The sequence below is a fragment of the Vicugna pacos genome, chromosome 1 (assembly GCF_048564905.1).
Source record: "Vicugna pacos chromosome 1, VicPac4, whole genome shotgun sequence".
Classification (NCBI taxonomy): domain Eukaryota; kingdom Metazoa; phylum Chordata; class Mammalia; order Artiodactyla; family Camelidae; genus Vicugna; species Vicugna pacos.
In genome coordinates, this window is record NC_132987.1 from 49,166,119 (window position 1) to 49,187,701 (window position 21,583).

Here is a 21,583-nt window from a genome sequence, read left to right on the forward strand (position 1 = left end):
GAGAAGCCTTAAAAATGGTTCCATAGCACCCCCTTGTGGCTTCCACCAAAACAGATGAAGAAACAGCCCAACCAACCGAGCGGAGGGAACGATACATACTCTTAACAAAAGCCACAAACGTGTCAATTCCCTATTCCGTGCCAGGTACTAACTGTCCTAGGATTAAAAGAGATGCCTCTAAATTCTTTCGTACTTTACTGAGGCCATGCCAGCAATCGTAAACATTCGTTTTTTGGGGGCTGAGAACACAGATAAAAGTTAATGAGGTCGTAAAAATCAAGCCTCACAAACTAGTGTCTCTTTCAACTATGGCTTTATCTCCTGGGAGATAGTTGAAGGGGTCAGAGTAAGGTCTATGGCGATTACTATCTGGTTATTGGTTGGTTAGTATGTGGTAATCAGGAACAGCAGAGGGGACAAGTGGATGAAGACACACATTGCTGCCCTATTTGACTGACCGTGGGCACACAATCATCCACATGGGCCTCATCATCCACTTAACATCCGCTTATTTGAACCCGGGTGCTGAGGCTACAAAAACGAATAAAACCCAGCCTCTAGAACCTCACAATCTCACTTTACTAATCTGTAAATCGGGACTAACAACCTTAACTCATTGTCAAAAAGATTAAACATGTGACCACATTGTGTTCACAAGTTTATTTACGCTTACTTAATTCAGTCTTCTCTACATTTGTTCCTAGAAACTCAAGGTCCGAACAGGAGTAAAATCATCTAATCCAATCCAGTTCACTCCACTAAGACTTGAGTCAGGGAATCCGGCTAAAGCCTAATAATGACTAGCGACCTTTTAAGAGTTTAACCCTCCTGCTCTATGGACAGCTGCCCTTTTCTTCCCAACAGGCTGCCCGCCCCTCTTCGAAATGCCCCAAGCTTTGCCTAACGCCAGCAAGACCCTTCTCGCGCGTCCCCTGGAGGAGCTGGATGGGGAAAGGCCGGCTGGCGCGCGTCGCTTCTCCCACTTCTTCCGGGCGGGAGGGAGGAAGGGCCGGGGGCGGGCGGGGGAAAGTTCCCGCGGCAGCCTCGCAGGGAGCAATTCTAGAGGGTGGAAATACTCGCTCGTTTCGGGAGGGGCGGTCCCCCGCCCGGAAGGGACCTGCCGCTGCGCGGAGCGGCCTGCAGGGGGCGCGGGCCGTCGGGCCACCCCCGGGGCTGGAGCCGGGTGGTCCCTCCCAGGCCGGGTGTGCGGCGAGGCCACGCGGCCCGATCCCCTGCCCCCACTCTCACCTCGTCACCTCCCCGCCCTCGGCGGGCCCTTGAGGTGTGCGGCGCAGGCGCGGAGCGAGGCGGTGAGTGCGGCCGCACGGCCTGGGCCTGGGGCCTGGCGGGCTGGGCGTAGGGCGCGCGGGGAGGGAGTGGGGCCGGCCCCGCGGAGCGCCCTGGAGCGCGAGGGCCAGAGCGGCGCCGCCCGCCGCCGAGTGCCCGCGGGCAGGGGTGCGCCGCCCCTCCGCCCGCGCTCGGGCTCCTGGGCCGCCGCCGCCTCCGAGCTGCGCCTGGGCTGGGCGGGCCCCGGGGACTGGTGAGTGCGAGGGCGGAGCGGGCCAGCGGGGCGCTGGACGGCTGCAGGGGCCACGGGCGTGCGGGCGCAGCTTCCTACGGGAGAGGGCAGGGAAGACCGGATGGCGTCTCTTAAACTGGAGCCCTGCCTGCGTTTTTCTGGCGGGATGGCCCTCCCCTCCCCCATCCCGAAGGCAGTTCCACCCTCTGCGGAGGACGCCTTCGCCCCCGCTCGCCTCGGCCCCCTGCTGCTTTTTTCCTTGCGGTGCCTTTAGAGTACGGCCTTGAGAGTCCCGCTAGTCGCCGGGCCCGGGTGGGGCCGGTACGTGGTGCGAGGGTGGGGACGACTGGGTCCGGGTGGCTCCTGCGCAGCTCCTTCGGGCATCTGGGCCCCGGACGCCCGTCGGTGCCACGCTGGCCCTCTGGCCCTGCGGGGCGGCATCTTGACCTTCCGGCAGCTCACCCCGTGCCCGCGCCGCGAGCTGCAGCCATCAGGCGTCGGTCCCGGCTCATAAGTCCCCAGCCAGTAGCCTAAGTCACTTGTTAGGGTGCATATATATGTAAAACCCCGTTTGGTTTTATTTTTCGGTACCACCTAGGGACACGAGTGGTTTGAAGCAGTTCATCTCTTTGCAAAGAGATAAAGAGTTGTACTTCAGCAAAGATTGATTCTAAGTTGGACATATAGTGGGGTTCTAGTTCAAGTTTTCCTGCAGCATCTTTGTTTTATTTATTTTAAAATCTGAAAAATATATACTTGTTTCAAACTAAGGGTGGAAAAGAATGTGCTTTTAAAACTCTAGTATAAAATAGCTTTTTATTGTAAATGCTTGTCTTTTGTTTATACCAATTAGGAAGAAAGTATTTACATTGCGTGAGAGGCCTTTAAAAGGTTGAAGTATTTAACATGTGCTGACTGCCTGTTATCTGTAGTTTGGCTTGCACGTAGACGTTCTTATTGTTGAAAAGTGACAGGTAGAAAGATACTGACGTGTTTTGTAAGTTGCCTTTTTAAAAAATGTTTTAGATGGTATGATCTCCTTTTGTAAATGTAAAATATATATGAGTACTTTAGCTTGAGAATATATGTAGACGTCCATCTGTACACCAGAATGTTGACAGTGGTTTTCCTGGATGAATAGATTCTAAGTGATTTAATTGATTTACTTTTTTTTTCTAATTTTACAGCAATGTTATATATTACATCTGTAGAGTTTTGTTATGTTTTTGTTTGTTTTAATGGAGGTACTGGGGATTGAGCCCAGGACCTGGTGAATGCCAAGCATACACTCTAACCACCTGTGGTGTGTTTTTTACGTGAGGAAGGGGGGTTGAATGAAAAGTTGTATATTCAGAATCTGCCCAACAAAAGGAGTAGCGAGCAGATGTTTTTATGACATCCCTAAGTAAAAATCCAAACTTCCTCATCAGGGCAGTTATACGAACAACAGGCACACAAAAATATTTGCTGAAATGATGGATGGAAGCATTTTTAGTCTTGAGTGGGCATTTTACCATCTTGCTTAAAGGAGGTCTGATAAGTGTTTCAATATTGTTCAGCCCTAAGTAGGAGTCAAACATTTCCTGCCATCAGGGTGAGCCTATTCCTTTCACCTGATGGTCTGAATCCTAGCCAGCTTGCAGCATTGATTTTAATTCCATGTTTGGTTTCCTTTTCTTGCTCTTTTGAAAGAATTTGAAGTGTTTGACATGCTTAGCTGACAGTTTTCGGTGTTCTCTCTGATACATTTAAAATATGAAGTATAAAGCTTTTAACTGTTAATTCTGGAAGTATACAAAGGAGGTATTAGTAATAAATCTGAGATTTTAGTTTATTGCATAAACATGAAAACAGCTTTTCTTTTGATTTTTTAATGCACTTGATGGGGGTAGACTCAAGGAGCATTGTGTTGTTAGGTGAGGTTTTATTTATATTGATACCATTTCTGTAACTATCATGGTCATCAGTTTCTTTGGGCAGTTCCCTTCCTCTCCCAGTTGGTGGCTGAATAAGAACTGGAAGCAAGATGTAACTTGCTGGTAGCAGTGATTAGCAATGAAGATTTGCTCACACAGTTAGATGTTCCAAACCCAGGAGTCAGAAGACATGCTTTTTCGCTGCTGGTTCTGCTGCTTAATTGACTTGACTTTCACTGAGTCTGTTTCCTCATCAGTAAAATTGGGGCCGGTTCGATGGTAGCCCTTCTGTGTGCCCCCATAGGATTGTGTGAAGATCAAATAAAATAAGGGAAATGCAAGAACCTAAACAGCACTACTAAGTAAATGATCACATCACGTGTAGTGCTGATATACCCAGAACTTAGTGAAGCAGCAAATATAATATGTCCACATCAAGTTCCTTACCAGTAGAAACTAGATGGTCTTAGTAATGATGCCAGGTTCTACCTGCTCTGTACATATATATCATCTTGGTGATAAGAAAAGCAGCTTATTAAGCTGGTAGAGAAAACCTCACATTTCTTTTTCTTACTTTCCCACTGCTACGTGGAAAGAACACAAATCTGAAATGGAGGAGGCAGTTCTGATTCTAACACTAATCTATTACTTGAATTGGGGTGATCACTTTACCTCCCTATTTGTTTCCAAAACTGAAATAAAGGGATTGAAAGCATAAACCTGAAAGTCAATTCGATTTTTGTTCAAATCCTAACCCTAACACTTATTAAGTATTCCTCTATTTATGCCTCAGTTTCCTTATCAGTAACAAAGGGTAAATGGTAGGGATTTTGACTGTTGTGGATTTTTGCAAATGATGAGATTAAATGAAGTTTGTACACAGCACGGTGTGTAATTGGTGCTCAGTAAGTGATCATTTTTATTTTTATTTCTGAATAATCTAAAAGGATTTAAACAGCGTAAGGTCTGTGATTTGCTATTGGCTTTCATTATATTGGCTTTCATCATGGCTGAATAAATTAATGCAGACTTAAATTCCTATTTTGATGTTAAGATATAGCTATAGCGTTAGAAGGTAAATTCATTTCAAAGAAATATGACACATATTTACATGTAGTCACATGTGTATCAATAGATACATATTTTAGTACTTTAATACTGTATGTTCAAAGTAATATTATACTTGAGTTAATTCTGTATAACTTTTCAGTTGATTAAAGATCTGGTACCACTGTATTCTTGAGTCTCAAAAATGAACTACATTTTTGCTTATATGACTTCTGTCATGCTTTTTCTACAGGCATTTTTTTCCATCTGTGAAAACTTCCCTGTAATTCATTTTTCCTCACTTCAGTATTAAGAATTATACCAAGTAAGTGGGATATAGTAAAGCTAATGAGTCACTTTATAACAGTCCATGGGAATATAATCATTCAATGGCTGCCATACCTGTTTTGTTCTCAGTATAATGTTGAATGTGATCTCTTAGGTAAGAAAAGGATTTTTTCTTGAAAATTATATTGTGAACTTCTATAAGATGAGCACTTTATTCTGGAAGCCAGGGAGTCAATACAGATTTGTGACAGTATTTTTTTAAGGGAATGTGTCTACCTGTAGTGTCAAAACTGTATCAGAATATTCCCAATTATAAGAAATGTACCTGTAAAACTCTTAATATGGTGCTGTAGGCACAATTAGTCTTTTATAAAAAATAATTTAAGCATAAGATTTATTGTAATTATCCCATTCTCACAATTACATGAACATTTGAAAAAGAGTTCTTGACCTCAGTAAGAAAGAAAACAGAACTCGGTGTCCTCCTTTAAACTTGACCAGAAAAATAAATGCAAAATACAAGCAAAAGGATTGTTTAACATGCCTCTTATGAAGTGGATTTTCGCATGGTACCCATTTCCTATTACCAGTAACTTCTTTGGTTAGAAATTTTTATAGCAATATTAACAGTTGTTGTCTGTGATACATGTGTTAAATTTTTCCATTTTTAGATTAAATAGATATGAATGAATATCCTAAAAAAAGAAAAAGGAAGACATTACACCCTTCTCGTTATTCAGGTTAGTGTATAATTAAATTATTTTAAAAGTTAGGCCATTAATTCCCATGCAGTTGTGTTCCCATCCATTTTCTCATGAATGATCTGATAAGAGTTAAATATCTGGGTCAATTTTTAGGTAAGAGAAAACTTTCAACTTCTCTGTGTGTGTGTGTGTGTATATATAAAATATATATATTTATTTTACAGACATTTAATCCTCACAACTCCATGGTTTATAGATACTTAAACTTAGATATCTGAGGTTACATACTTATACAGCATAACTGAGATTTGCTTGTGTGATTCCCAAGCTTGTGTATAAGGCACAACAATAACCTTGGTGGAAGATATTTCACATCATTGGGAGAAAACTCTATCCTATACATTATTTTCAGAAATGTGAACTTTCATCCTGATTGTGTAACTTTAGATCCTTTCTTTGAGGTTGGCTCTGCTTTCTTGGCAAATAAAAGGTCTTTGTGGCCATCTGTAATTATTACAGCTCACATACATATACTTGGGACAGTCTCAGGTATACCTGTTACCCAGTCAACCTACACATTTTTCACATATGAGGCAATTGATCTTGGTTTACTGCTTACTGGCCCTCCCCAGGCAAGACTTGAAATTAAGCCCTAACTGGTCCCCAGACCTTCCCCTGTGTATTCACTTTCTCTGCACTACATGGTAGATCTTCTAAGTAGTTAATTCAGTGTTTTCTGCAGTGAACACATTTATCACATATTTATATTTTGTGGGATTCTGACTTAGGCAAATGTATCTTTGCGCTTCAAAGTATTATATTTTAAATTGTAAAATTTATAGTTCTTTCAAACTTGAAGTATCAGATCTGAAATATAAAAGCCTTCAGAATTGAGGGAAATATTAATACTTTATTATAAATACTACGAAAATTTATATATGTTGGATAAACAGATGACTGTCATTAAATGTATGTATGTTTAGTATGCTTGAAATTTTTTTAATTTTGTTTTATGTTTAGATTCCTCTGGAATAAGCAGAATTGCAGATGGATTCAATGGAATTTTTTCTGATCATTGTTACAGTGTTTGTTCTATGAGACAACCAGACTTAAAATATTTTGACAACAAAGGTATACCTAATATTTTCCAAAATATTTTTCTTTAAATTGCTTATATAATTTTTTATTTCTTATTTGAAAATGTGGGTGAAAATGATAATTTCAAGAGCGCAAGTGTTTAAATTTGTTTTAAGAAAACAGAAGAGTTTTGTGTAAGAAAGTAAGTAAGTGAATTTTAATTTTTAACATTATTTCAGACATACAGATCAAAAGCACATCCTTCTAAATCGGTTTTAGTGGGCTAGGAATCAGTGTCAAAGCAGGAATGACCCAGAGCTTGAAGTGCTTATTGTGAAAGGTTAAGAATGTTTTTGTACACAGTTCTTCCACTCAGCTATACCTTTCAGTCTGGAGGACTAATGGAAGGAAAGAACAGAGGATGAAGGATTTGATCATTTTCAATCTTACATTTTCTATTGACTCCTCTTTTCTAGAGCCTTGGATGAATAATAACAATGTGCATTTGTTCTCATCTCCCTCTGTAACCATCAAAACTCCCAATTCCTTTGAGCTCCTATTACAGGCACAGAAACAGAAATTATTTAAAAAACGTGCAGAGTCAGAGACATCAGTATGAACTCATGTTTCGCTTAATATAGAAACAAATAGTTACGTACAGAAACATTTATAGATATGTTTATATATATGTGGTAGTGTACAGGCACATATTTTTTGTTCTGTTAGCTGACAGAGCCTAACAGTAATGACACCTCAGTAGCAATGAGCACATCTAGTGTCCAGATCTTAGTTTCTAATACCATTTTCCAATAAAAGGAATTAAGGCTAGCAGTAGCCTAGAGACATGACAAGTAAATATTATTTGTCCTGGATGGGATCCTGGAATGGGAAAAGGACACTAGGTAAAAACCAAGGAAATCTGGATGAAGTATGGACTTCAGTTAATAACAATGTACCAGTTTTGGTCATTAATTGTAATAAATGTACCATGTTGATGTAGGATGTTAATAGTGGAGGAACTGAATGAAGGATATATGGGAATTCTCTGTACTATCGTCTCTTTTTTTTTTTTCCTGTAAGTTTGAAACTTCTAAAAAATAGTCTGTCTAAAAAAAGACATGATATTGAAGCCCAGTTTTCTCTGCTGACTGGCATTTCAGTTTTTTCATGCACTTGTAACATTGAGGCTTGGCTAAGGGAATAAAGACATACTCAAACTCAGTAATTTAAAGCTAAAATTTCCAAGTAACTTTAAAAAGTGTATTCTAGTCCAAATGGGACATGGAAGGGAAAGTAGTTGCTTGTTTGGACAGATTTTCAATGTGTCTGTGGTACACAGATAACAAGGCTTTTCATAACAAAATCTAAGTCCTTAGTTCTGTTGAAATTCTAAATTATTTAAAACATTTGGTGCTTTGTTTTATAGTAATGTTTAATGCTTTGATATAAATAATTAGTATATTTCCAAATCCCTTTTTACAGATGATGATTCTGATACAGAGACATCCAATGACTTGCCAAAATTTACAGATGGAATCAAGGCCAGAAACAGAAATCAGAACTACCTGGTTCCCAGTCCTGTACTTAGAATTCTAGACCACACTACCTTTTCTGCAGGTAAAGGAAACTAATTAATAGCATTTGCACATTTTGTGTAGATCAGTGAGAAAATAATGAATAAAATAAATTTATTTTTTGCCAATTATCTATTTAATAGGTCTTATTTAATAGTAGTAGTAATAATAATAATATACTTGTTTTATTTTTTTCAGAAAAATCTACTGATATTGAAATTTGTGATGAAGAGTGTGACTCCCCGGAGTCAGTCAACCAGCAAACTCAAGAGGAGAGCCCTATAGAAGTTCACACTGCTGAAGATGTTCCAATTGCTGCAGAAGTACATGCAATTTCTGAAGATTATGATATAGAGGCAGAAAATAATTCTTCTGAGAGTCTCCAAGACCAAAATGATGAAGAGCCACCAGCTAAACTTTGCAAAATTCTTGACAAGAGCCAAGCTTTGAATGTGACTGCCCAGCAGAAATGGCCTTTACTGAGAGCTAATAGCAGTGGCCTCTATAAATGTGAACTGTGTGAGTTCAACAGCAAGTATTTTTCCGATTTAAAACAACATATGATCTTGAAGCATAAGCGTACTGATTCAAATGTCTGTCGAGTGTGCAAGGAAAGTTTCTCCACCAACATGCTTCTGATCGAACACGCCAAACTGCATGAAGAGGATCCCTACATTTGTAAATACTGTGATTATAAGACAGTCATTTTTGAGAATCTCAGCCAGCACATTGCAGACACCCATTTCAGTGATCACCTTTACTGGTGTGAGCAGTGTGATGTACAGTTCTCCTCAAGCAGTGAGCTCTACCTGCATTTCCAGGAGCACAGCTGTGATGAACAATACTTGTGTCAGTTCTGTGAACATGAAACGAATGATCCAGAAGACTTGCACAGCCATGTGGTAAATGAGCATGCATGTAAGTTAATAGAGTTAAGTGATAAGTATAACAATGGAGAACATGGACAGTACAGCCTCTTAAGCAAAATTACCTTTGACAAATGTAAAAACTTCTTCGTATGTCAAGTATGTGGTTTTCGGAGTAGACTTCATACAAATGTTAACAGGCACGTTGCTATTGAACATACCAAAATTTTCCCTCATGTTTGCGATGACTGTGGGAAGGGCTTTTCAAGTATGCTAGAGTATTGCAAACATTTAAATTCACATTTATCTGAAGGGATTTATTTATGTCAGTACTGTGAATATTCAACAGGACAGATTGAAGATCTTAAAATTCATCTAGATTTCAAGCATTCGGCTGATTTACCTCATAAATGCAGTGACTGCCTGATGAGATTTGGAAATGAAAGGGAATTAATAAGTCACCTTCCAGTCCATGAGACAACTTGATTGTTCTCTTTAACTTCCATAATGTTGATGTAAAATAATAAATTTGACTTTTTTTGGAGATATAAAGATGGATGATTTCAAACATAACTTATGAGAATTGTCTAACAAGATTTTTTTATAGCTGTCCAGTTTCCTTGGCATTGCTACCTTTTTCAGTATATAATTGTGTCCTAAATGTGGTATTTTCAGTGCATTGTAGTTCATAGTTTTAACCACTTTTAGTGACTGCCGTCTTGTTTCTTGCATGTGTTCTGATTTCATAAATTGATAAGAAACAGATGTACTGAAGAAAGTAGACTTTCCTTCTGTAAACAGAGGTGCTGTAAACTTTTTCTTCTTTAAACTCAAAACAAGCTCAGTTTTTTGTGTATGAAGTCATTAAAATACTGCACTACCAGAACTAGAGTGCAACATACATAATACACAGTTAAGTCCATTGATACTCCCATTAATAAGAACAGGACCCTCTTGAATTCCCCATCAGTTTTCCCCAAGGCTATCAGTGAACGCTCCCACCTGTGTGATTCCTTCAGTGACACTAGGAAGCCAGTTTTATGGCAAGAAGGAAAAATCTGGTTTTCTTGGCAGTCTTTTTTTAAATTCTCGTTTTATTTTAGCCCCATCTATGTGTTAAATAATTTTACACGGTGGTGAGGAGGAACTTTAAGGGGCTTAACAATAAAGTAACATTTCATAACTCATTTATAAATGAAACAAGTCATTTATAATCTGTTCACATTTCATTTTCAGTTATGCAACTGCAAAGTCATGCCCAAACTTCTGATAACAAGTCATTTATTTTCTGAGAAAAGCCACTGAAGTGTTAAAATAGAAATAGGAAGATCTGGAAGATAGGGGTTGCTGGTATGATAAGGAATAAATTACTTTTTATAATAGCAAATCAGTCTTAACTCTTATATTGGTTCCCTGTGGCTACCATAACAAATTATCACAGAGTGACTCAAACAATAGAAATTTATTGTCTCACAGTTCTAGATGCTGGAAGTTTGAAATGTTAGCATAGTTGGTTACTTCTGAGAGCTGTAAGGGAAGGATCTGTTCTTGGCCATTCTTCTTGGCTTGTTTATCTCCCTGTATGCAAGTCTATCTCCAACTTCCCCCCTTTTCCGAGGAATGAGTCTTTGGATTAGGGCTTATCCTGATGACCTCACTTTAACTTGACAAAGACCCTATCCCCGAATAAGGTCATATTCTGAGGCACTGGGGCCAAGGACTTCAATATACAGACTGAGATGAGTGAGGCAGAGACAACCACAATTCAGTAACAGTTTCTTAAATAGCACTATCAAGAAGATAGAATTTTGTATATCATTGGCCTCAAATATAAACATTGCTGCTAACAGACAATATTGTTAACAAATATTGATGTAGTTGCAACGACCAATTGTTGACCCATAGTTTTCCTACTGCAAGACCCGTGGGAATTTAGTGTTTAGAGAATGGTGGCAGCAGCAAGTATTTTCAAAACCAATCTTTTATTTTTACTTTTCTGTCTTCTATGCATACCTGTACTCCTAGAAACTACCTTTCCATCTGATTGTAACATTCCAGGTAGAGCTATCTGATACAAATGTTTCTTAGAAGATGTAATTGGAAGAAAACCTTACCAACCATTTGGTCTTAACCCTCTAGGTTTCTAAGTTTCTTATAGAAATAGAAACTTAGGTTATTTTTAGGCCAAGGTCACAAAACCAGTTATAAAAAGCAGGAGTGGAATCCAAGTTATTCAGCTCCCATTCCAATGATGTTTCCATTACATCATGTTACATAAAAACCTAAGCTTTGTCCTTGGGATGTTTTTCATGGCTACTTAACCTAGCCATTCAGCTTCCTTCCTGGTAATTAATTCTGTTTTCACACTTTTTTGATATACATCCAGCTTCAGGAATTTGATTTTCAGAGAACAAACCTTAAGTAATGCCTTGATAGGTTTTTATATTTTTGTATATTTTACAGCCTTACATTTGATCAGGTGTTAGTAATCAAATTAGAGGTTTTAATGAAACTACTCAAGAGACATTAAACCCAAGTTTTAGTACCATATAATGTGCTTTTTGATGACTTTGCAGCTTGAGGACACATCCCAGTGACAGTTTGTCCGATAAAACCTTTCTGCTTTGACTCAGCTTTCAGATAAGCCTGTGACCATAAATTGAGGTAGCAGGTTTATATTTTTGGCTTAACAAACCTACCTAAAAGAAAATTTCTAACTACTCCTGGGTTTTTTCTACTCAAAGACAGACATTTTCACTGTACTCTTCTGTGACTTGAGAGTTCATAACTGATAGTAATGTTTATTAGCATCACAATAGTATTCTTGGCAGCAGTAAACAGTAGTGATGGATCTTTTTTTATTGTTTTCTTTTTTTTATCTTCACCTTTCAATGAGTTGTTATTGTTACAAGTTGAAAATGATTGTGCACTACTCAAAAGTCTCTCTTCTTGCTTATAAATTTGCCAGTTTTAAATCACCTTTCTTAGATTCCTCTGAAGGTGTATTATCACATATTAACCAGTTTCTTAGTTTTACAGGGTCTGTAGAGCCTGTTAGGTGATTGCTGAGTTACTGGCAGGTAAAGCATATACAGGTTTTTTTTTTTTTCAATAAACTAACACTATTCCTAATTTTTTAATCTGATTTTCAAGGCATTAAGTTACTTAATTCCTGACACTTTACAGTTAACCTTACTTAGCTTGTTTTGTCAGTCTTAGTACCTTTTGCAAGCAGGTTAATATATTCCCCAAATACTCTGATTAATTTTTAATGGAATTTTGATGACTTAAAAGCACTATAAGTGACATAAATTTGAAAAAGCTAATAAAAATCAAGTAGCCACAATCCTCTTGGGAAGCAGATTGACTTAAAAAAAATCAATACTATTTATTTAAATGAAATAGTTAAGACCAACTGTAAATCCCAACACAGAAACAAATTTGGTTATTCAGGTTTACACTGCAACTTAACAGATTCATCCCTATAAATTCAAAATGAACTTTCAGATGTATATTCCTTTGTAACTTTCAGTTCTGGTGACTGAAGATACAGAGTATCTACAAGAAGTTTTATTCATGGCATTGAGTTTATGGATTTACAAATATAATATATTGGTTTAGCTTTCCATAAATTAATCTCTTAAGACAACTTCGAGTCTAAGACAAAGAAATATGTACACCTGTAATGTTAAATATAAACTGACAAAGCTAAAGGTTGTTACATGTAATGTACATGTTTATATGACGTTTATATGCTCAATATATAAGTTTAAAAAACTAAAAATCTTAATAGTTGCTTGGAGTCTGCTTCATACTAGTGATTTAAAAAGTAATTTTCTGTATAAAATTTTTCCACATTAAAGCATCACACACCATTTCCGTATTAAGTTTATTCTCTTTAGTAACTTTGGTATTAAACTGGTAACTACCTGAACCCAAAATAAATCATATTTGTGAAAAGTAATTTCTTCATTCTAAAAAGATAATTTTCTCACATTGCTAAATAGAAATACTGTATTATCTACTAGCCTTATTCCCATACCTTAAAAGTGATGGTTATTTAGATACTTTTTAAAATAAATTTTTGTTATCACAACCTTTAAGTTTGTTGTTTATTTTGGGTTTTAAAGAGGCAAACAACTATGACCCAGACAATCTTTTTTCTTACTAAAAATACTGAGCTGAATGAATTATATATTGAAAAATATAATGAAAAGTATGTTTTGAATAAAAACTGAAAGTTTTCTAGTTTTCAATAGCAAGATACTGGCCACCACCAAAAAACATTACAGTTTGAAATAACTGATACTTTTGCCCTTTTTCTTCAGAGTAAGTTGAGATTAGGAATTGGAATCATACCAAAATTAACACAGTAATTAATTTCTGGTGGGTAATTTTTTTTAATCCTCTTTCTAAAGGCCATTTATCATGATGTTTTGAATTTGGAGTTTGGGAGTTTGAGAATATTGAATTCTCTTTTCATGCCTATCATGCACATTTTATTTAGGGCTGCCTCTTCTCTTTATGGCATTATATTTCTTAAACATTGCTCAAACTATATTCTATGACTGATTACCCTCCTCTTTGCAACTTTTCCTCACCTCACTTGGATTTTCAGAAAGTCTCAAAAGTTTAAAATGTTCCCCATTGACAAGGTGAGAATGGACTTATTTTAATTCATCCTCTCTGTTCTCCAAACATTTTTATTTTTGTTTTTTATGTTAATTAGACCATTTCTGTCATTCAGCTTTTTTTTTAAATTGAAGTATAGTCAGTTTACATTGTCATGTCAATTTCTGGGGTACAGCATAATGTGTCAGTTATACATGTACATACATATATTCATTTTCATATTCTTTTTTATTATAGGTTACTACTGAACTGTCTTAAAATAACTTATTCCCTTCACACCATATGCCTTATCACTCACTTCTATACCCTGTAAATATTTTATAAATTCCTGTCTAACAGCAATACTGAATTTATAAATTTCAATGTGTCTTTTTTTTTTATTTTTAAGAAGCAGAATATCATGGCACAGATCTTAATACTTCTTTATGGTTAGAAGATTATAGTTAAGTGCCACAAGGTGTTCTTTAGTGAACAACTAAATTGATGAAGTAGAAGAACTAACCTCAAATGACAGAATGTTAGTTTGGGAGAAACCTCAGAGATCATCTAATTCAGACTCATAAAGTGCACAACATACAAAAATAATTGTGTATAGTACATAGTTTTATTTTCACAATTGTAAATTGTATGTTGTAAAATGTAACATCAAATTTGATTCATTAATATTTTTATTTAGGACAGAACTAATTTTTTTAAGCAAGTTGATTTAAAGAAAAACAAGTAAATAATCATACATGGACACGGAAAAATTGGACAGGAGAAACATGAATGAAATTTGAGATTACAAAATTCTGATCTTAACTTCTTGTTTATAGCTTAGAAAAATGATTCTCTAACATCATTAGGCAAATGCTTTTTAAGCTAGAATAAATAGGACTTCCAACTCTCTACCACTCTTCAAAGAATTTTCTTCAGAAAAAGTTAAAATGTGCCCTATTTTTTTCATGGAATGTTATACCAGACAGCTAAAGAGAGAAAATAACAGAATAATACTGGACCATGGTATTTGGCTGTGATTTCTAGTCCCCCTGTTTGCTAAGCATAAATTGTGTAACTATAACCAACATCATGGATGTAATGTTACCAGATTTCTCTCAGTCCATGGAATCTCTGCAACTCCTCAAAAACTTCTAGTTCACTACTAGTCAGTTTAACAGCTATGGAAAATCTACTATCAAGCCATGAGCACAGGGATGCATAGATATAAACTATGGTTCTTGTCCTCAAAGAGATTTACCACATAGGGCAGGAAAATCTGTCACCCTTCTGAAGTACAATTCAGTTAAGTATCAAACTGAGTGCCTTTTGTGTTTCTAAGTATTTGCTTTATATACAAGGCTACTGTAAATATTCTTGTATGTGTTGAGGTGTTTGGGGATTTTGTTCTTTGTTTTCTTGGGGCAGGGATGGGCTTCATATACATATATTTTTTGATTATGATTAAATACTTCTAAAATATCCAGAATGGCTCAAGTTTATACTCTCATCAGCTAATCATATTTCCCTACATGCTAATCAGCAGTTGATATCATACAACTGTTTAATTTCCTGTAAATTTGAGGGGCATAAAGTACCATGTTACTATTGTTTGAATTTGCACTATTGATTACTAATATGATTGAAAATATCTTAATGTGCTCATTTTGGGTTCTCATTTTGTGGGCTGGTCTCCATATTCTTTGTTCACTTTGCTATTGGGTTTTTTGGTTCATTTTCAGAAATTATAAATTTTAAATATTGGTCCATTGACAACACACACTGCAAAAAATAGATTCCCAGACTGTCATTCATCTGTTACAAATGTCTTTTGTTGAAGAGAAATTTTTAAATTTAACGTAGACAAATTCATCACATCTTCCCTTACAGGTTGTGCTTTCTACATCTGGTTTACAGACCCCTCTCTAACCCCAATGTCATAAACCTATTTTCCTACATTTTTTTCCTAGTAATTTTCTGGTTGTACCTTTTGTGTTTCTGAGTTTCTTTGTGTGTAAGAATGATTCAAGTTTTATTTTTGTTCATTCGAGTGAGACAATTTTCTCAATAATATTTGTTAAATGTTGCATCTTCCCCCAGTGATTCATGATACCAGTTTGGTCATATATTAACTCCCCATGGGCATAACTGGCTTATGGATCTGTGTCTATACTCATTATATTCCTCTGTTCCTGCAATAGTATCACATACTTTAACAGTTGCTTTAAACATTATGGCTTTGCAATATGTCTTAATATCAGGTAGTATGAGTTTATTCTCTCTTCTCTTCTTTTTGAGAACTGTTTTAGTTATTGGTAGACTTTTCCTACCTCCATGTAAATTTAGGATTAGTTCAATTTCCATCTAAAGTCTTGTTGGAATTGCATAATAATTATAATCGTTTTAGAGGCACTGGACATATTTACAATGTTAAGTCTTTTCTTTTGTAAACACTGTATAATTCTCCATTTATTCAGGTCTCTTTTCATGTCCTTTAAATTTTTTAAAAATATAGGTTGTTAGCAGTTTTTGTTGAAGTCAATTCCTAGGTTCATTTTTCCCCCCGATTCTTTACAGTTGGTTTCTTTGACATGCTGTCTTATATTCTAATTGGTTGTTGCAGGTATATAGGAAAGCTTCTGAATTTTGAAACATGGATTTTGTATACAGAAACCTTTTTCAGGTTTTAATCTTTTTAGTTCTAATAGCTGTCTTCACTTAATTTTTAACATAAATAATCATATAATCTGCTATATATTACATATGTCTCTTTACTTCCAGTCTATGAGTCCTGAATGGCTCTTTTTTCTTATCATAGAATTTGTCATTACTTCCACTACTATAATGAGCAGAAATAGCATTAGCAGACATTTCTTTAGAGGTAAGACTCCCAAAGTTTTCCCATTAAGTATGTTTTCTGTAGATTTTGGTAAGTAGCCTTTAGCAGGTTTCTCAGTTTTCTAAGACCTTTTATTATAAGTACGTAACGCCTTTTTTTAGCAATGACTTTTTTTGTTGCTATTGAGATAAACGTGGGTTTTTTCCTTTAAGTCTGCTAATATCAATTACATTGGTTGATTTTCTGATGTTGAATTAATTATCTTTGTATTTCTAGGAAAACCCGACATGGACAAAATTCTTTTTATCTAATATGGTGTTGGTTTCAGTTAGCTAAAATTTCACTTCTATATTGTTAAGTGCGATTTTCTTTACTTCTACCTCCTATCCAGCATGGTATCAATGTTATTTTAGACTTATGAGTGGGTTGGGATGTTTCTTCTCTTGTTCTATGCACTGCAAAAACCTGTATGAGATAAGACTAATCTTTTCTTTAAAGATTTGGTAAAAAGTTATCTCTAAAATCATCTAGGCCTGGCTTTTTTTTTTTTTTTGTATATATGGGAAATTGCCATTTCAGTTTTTTGAATGCTTATTAGCTTTTTTCCTATTTTTTCTTAGGCTACTTTTGGTATTTGATGGTTTCCCAGAAATTTCAAACTTCATCTGAGTTTTCAAATTTATTGGCCTTTATGATATCATGTATCTAGAGTTATTTCCCCCTTGGTTTGTGTCTTCACTCATTTTGACATTCTTAAACAGATTTGGCAGTAGTATGTCAAACGTGTAAGTTTTTCACATAATTAAATTTTAGTTGTTAATTTCTATTTGTTTTAGCCTCTATATTTTCATTTTTTCCTTCCTTCTTTATGTTTACTCTGCTGGTCTTTGCCTATGAGTCTCCTCCATAAAAAGAAAAACAATGGATTAAATGATTTATTACTTATATTAAAACACTTCTTTTTATAATTTATAACATGCAATGTCATTTTTACTTTGAAATACCAGAATTATATTAAACATGTAGTTATTATTTACAGAACTAACAAAGGGATATCATTATGATTTTAAAAATTCAAGCAATATAAGTAAAACTTCACTTTGAGAGTCCCTATGCTCAAAATTGATTTGAGTGGTTAAGGGTTTCACATAACTATTAATTGGCATAGTCTAGATTTGAACTGAAGTCTTCAGATCAAGACCCATGCTTTTTCATTAAAAGATTTCCTCTTTAATATATATTTGTTGAATGAACATATGATCCCTAAAGTGGTAACTTGCTTTCACCCTTCACATGCTAGTTGATGCTTGAAATTCATCCTTAAAATTTCATTCCTTTTTGCTTAATGCCTTAACATGATTGTAAAATAGAGTGCTTATTGGTCAGGCAAGTACAAAGGAAAGCTTTTGATTACACCATAATTTTGTGCTTTTTAATCCTTTATCTCTTCTCCCCACCCTCCCTCTCCATACCATAAACAAAAACACTTACATAAACAGTATGCTAATCATTTCTGCTAGGAATCCTTAGAATTGCACTTCTATCAAAATGTGTTTCACAATAAAGAAATTTACTGCAAGGAATATAGGGCTGGCTTAGGCAAATCCAAAATATGTAGGGATAAAGATGTGGGGGGTATACACACACACACACACACACACACACACACACACACACACAGGACTATTACTTAGCCATGAAAAAGGATGAAATAATACCATTTGCAGCAACATGGGTGGACCTAGAGATTATCATACTAAGTCAGTCAGATACAGAAAGACAAATATATGGTATCACTTATTTGTGGAATCTAAAAAATGATACAAATAAACTTATTTACAAAACAAACAGACTCACAGACATAGAAAACAAATTATGGTTACCAAAGGGGAAAATGGTGGGGGGGATAAATTAGGATTTGGGGGGTTAGGATATACAAACTACTATATATAAAACAGATAAACAATAAGGTCCTACTGTATAGCACAGGGAACTATATTCACTATCTGGTAATAAACTATAATGGAAAAGAAATGTGAAAAGAACATATATAAAAATTGAATCACTTTGCTGTACATCAGAAGCACAGTATTGTAAATTAACTAAATTTTAAAAAATTTTAAAGGTGAAAAGGCAAGCTGTAGGCTAAAGAAAATATTTATAATACATATGTAAAAGGTTGAGTAGTATCTCCCAAAAATATATATCCAGGTCCTCACTCTTGATACTTGTGAGTATGATCTTATTTGGAAATGGGGCCTTTGAAGATGTAATTAACTTAAGGATCTTGAGATGAGATCATTTTGGATTTAGGATCCAGGATCCAAAGCCCCATACTGGATCTAGTGATTGGTGTCTGTATCAGAGAAAGGAGAGGGAGATTGGAGACAAACGGGAGAAGGCCATGTGAAGGTTCATCTGAGGATGGAGGCAGAGATTGGTGTTATGTAGCCCTAAACCAAGGAATGCCTGTAGCCACCAGAAGCTGGAAGAGGCAAAGCAACCTCTCCCTAGAGTCTCCAGAGGAAGGTGAGGCCTGCTGACACTTACTTTATAGACATTTGGCATCTATAACTGTGAGAGAATAAATTTTTCGTTGTTTACAAATATATATATATCTAATAATGGGCAAGCCATCATTAAAGGCAGAATGGAAATTCTTGGGCAGGTACTGATACTGCAGTCCACAGACAGAATTCCTTTATTAGAGAAATCCCAGTTCTCCTAAGTCTTTTAACTGGCTGGATCAAACACACCCAGATTACCCAAACTAATCCCCTTTACATAGAGTCAACTGATTGTAGATGTTAATCACAAATACTTTCCCAGCAACACCTAGATTAGTGTTTGAATAACTGCGTACTAGAGCCTACCCATAAAGCAAGTATTATTAGAACTCTGATTTTACAGATGAAGTACCTGAGGCTCAGAAAGATGAAATGGCCTCACTTGCAAAACTGTGCCTCACTTGCAAAACTGCGTCTCACTTGCCAACTCTAGAAAGAAATCCCAGGAATTTCCGTTGAGCCTGTGCAGACTAGCAGCAGCAGCAGCAGCAGCAGCTCTCCACCGATGTTAGAAAAGCACTCTCCCAATAAATCAGAATCTGCAGCTTAACAAAATCCTCCAGTACAAAATTCCTAAGTACAAAATTTGAGAAGCACTAGTCAAGAATACATCAATTTTCTAAGTTTCACCTGTAATTCAACAAGCACCCACCCACGCACCCACACACAGCTATACTCCAAGCTCAGGAAGTAAATCACGCAAGAATACAGGGTAGTGAAAAGGTCAAAAGGTTTTCCCTTATCGCTGCTGGCCCTGTAAGCTGGAATCCTTCTGGTCCGGCACCCCGACCCCACCTTATCTCATCCCACCCCTCCTCCTTTTAGCTCTCCTCACTAAATCAGCCACTGGCAGCTAGCTACACCTAGGCTGGGCAAAGCCTTGGAAACTTTGAAGGGAGAGGGAGGGGAAGCACAAGTTGGGGGTGAACGGAAAAGCATTCTTCTGGTAGCATTCCCTGCCCACAACTTCTTGCCTTCTGCCCGGAAGAAAAATGGTGATCGGCGTAGACACACTTCCGGCTACGGAGCCAAACAAAATCGGGGAGGACATGAGACCGGAAGTGACCGCCCTCTTGCCTCTACTCCCGCCGCCTCCCCGTCTCCCAGCTTCTTATGGAAGAATGAGGCGATTTGGGGGTTGTGGCTGAGTTGCGGTTGCCGGGTGACAAGTCGGAGTCGGGACAGGGTGAGCGCCCGCTGCCTCGGCCGCCGGCCGGTTCACTTTGCTCGGGGTGACCTTCGCCCGGCCAGGGACAGGGGACGGGGAGTCGTGCGTGGGGCTCTGTGACGAGACGCCGCCGCCGTCCTGCGGAAAAGGAGCGAGCCAGCCGGGTTGCGGGCAGGGCCGGCGGCCGGGTCGGGCCCGCGGAGCCCGCGAGGCCGGAGCCAGGGGGGCAGGGAGCCCGAGCCGGGGCCGGCGCTCGAGGGGCGGTGGAGGGGTCTGGCGCCGAGCCCTGCGGGCGGGGCTCCTGCGCCTGGTGTGGAAGGCGGGGAAGGCCTTTCCCCAAGGTAGGTGTTCACACCCAGCTGAATCGGGTCGTTGCCCTCACCGTGCTTTCCCGTGCGGCTCCTTCACTCAGTCGTTTGCTGACCCTGTGGAAAGCTCAGCCTTTTTTACGGCCACTCTGCTCCATTTTACACACATACACATCGGGATTAGACTAGCGTGTGATTATTTTTGTTTGGTGTCTTTTCATGAGAAGCTGCCACAAAAAATTTTCCTTGTATTCCTTGAAGCTCTTGGTATTTTGGCTGAAAATGTTAATGCTCGCTTTAAGGCTTGCCCCTCTATTCGTTGTGAGGAGAACTACTTTCTAAACCTTAGAATTGCATTAGGAACTTGAAATTCTTTTTCCCTGACTTTGTATATCCACCTCCACCCGCCTAGATGTCCAGGTTGAGAAACTTAATTACTTATTGTTCGTGAATTTGAGTTCATCTCACTCACCCTGTTCCTGAGTCACATGCAGTCAGAATTTAGCCAGTTTCATTGTCAGCAAAGGGAACTAAAGTAGAAATTGCAGCCACGATTTTAGCCAATAGCATTCACTTATTTTAGTGGACTATCACCCCAAAGGATTCTTTAATTATCTGACTAAAACACTTCTACCCCAAAACACAGTTATCTACAAGTTATTTTGGAAGTTTGTTTAATTTATTTAATTGGGGAGTTAATGTCGCTGGAAAGTGTCATAATTAACGTATCTTCAGCATCCAGTTCAATTTGTACTTTTCTAACTTTATTTTCAGCATAATGGCGGAAACTGCTTCTCCACTGAAGCACTTTGTGCTAGCTAAGAAGGCGATTACTGGGATATTTGACCAGTTACTGGAGTTTGTTACTGAAGGATCACGTTTTGTTGAAGGTTAGTTTCTCTAAGTTTTTAAAATAAACTACTTTTGAAAATATATAAAGGTGCTTAATTTTTTCAACTTTGGTTACTGAACACATATAGGGCATTGTGCTAGATGAGGGATACAAGTAAAACCCATTTCTGCCTTACAAAGGAGCAAGATTGAAGATTATTACAGCAACTAAGAAAGGATGCTTGTGTGTGAGGTACTATTCTAAGCACTT

General features: G+C 37.5%; 3 protein-coding genes across 18 annotated transcripts in view; 2 read left to right on the plus strand and 1 right to left on the minus strand.

Moving 5' to 3' along the window:
- KCNMB3 (potassium calcium-activated channel subfamily M regulatory beta subunit 3) overlaps positions 1 to 20,409 on the minus strand; it is a 77,619-nt gene extending 57,210 nt beyond the window's left edge. The window contains exons 1-2 of one of the 4 annotated variants that reach the window (XM_072961412.1): positions 19,980 to 20,409; positions 19,358 to 19,578 (exon numbers count right to left, since the gene is read on the minus strand). The gene's annotated coding sequence lies outside the window, so the exon portion shown is untranslated. Of the gene's footprint in view, positions 1 to 99; positions 982 to 1,248; positions 1,388 to 19,357; positions 19,579 to 19,979 lie in introns of those variants that run through there. The other 3 variants (XM_072961404.1, XM_072961430.1, XM_072961422.1) reach the window with 3 other exon arrangements.
- On the plus strand, positions 1,060 to 13,094 carry ZNF639 (zinc finger protein 639). Of its 3 annotated transcripts, none has more exons than XM_072961369.1 (6): positions 1,060 to 1,540; positions 4,736 to 4,807; positions 5,442 to 5,510; positions 6,495 to 6,605; positions 8,034 to 8,168; positions 8,324 to 13,094. In XM_072961369.1, exons 3-6 carry the CDS (start codon positions 5,453 to 5,455, stop codon positions 9,475 to 9,477), a joined length of 1,458 nt encoding a protein of 485 aa, XP_072817470.1. In that variant the 5' UTR covers positions 1,060 to 1,540; positions 4,736 to 4,807; positions 5,442 to 5,452; the 3' UTR covers positions 9,478 to 13,094. The 3 variants fall into 3 exon arrangements, with proteins under 3 accessions (XP_072817470.1, XP_072817473.1, XP_072817481.1); XM_072961372.1 differs by having other exon boundaries at positions 1,060 to 1,310; XM_072961380.1 differs by lacking the exon at positions 1,060 to 1,540 and adding an exon at positions 1,554 to 1,840.
- Positions 20,068 to 21,583, plus strand: part of MFN1 (mitofusin 1) — a 36,253-nt gene continuing 34,737 nt past the window's right edge. For 10 of the 11 annotated variants that reach the window (XR_012072762.1, XR_012072769.1, XR_012072771.1 and 7 more), the window contains exons 1-2: positions 20,068 to 20,191; positions 21,256 to 21,371. Coding sequence is in view for 7 of the 11 variants with exons in the window: in XM_072961336.1 (XP_072817437.1) it covers positions 21,260 to 21,371 (112 nt within the window). In the remaining 4 variants the exon portion in view is untranslated. Of the gene's footprint in view, positions 20,192 to 20,424; positions 20,515 to 21,255; positions 21,372 to 21,583 lie in introns of those variants that run through there. The other variant, XM_072961350.1, reaches the window with a different exon arrangement.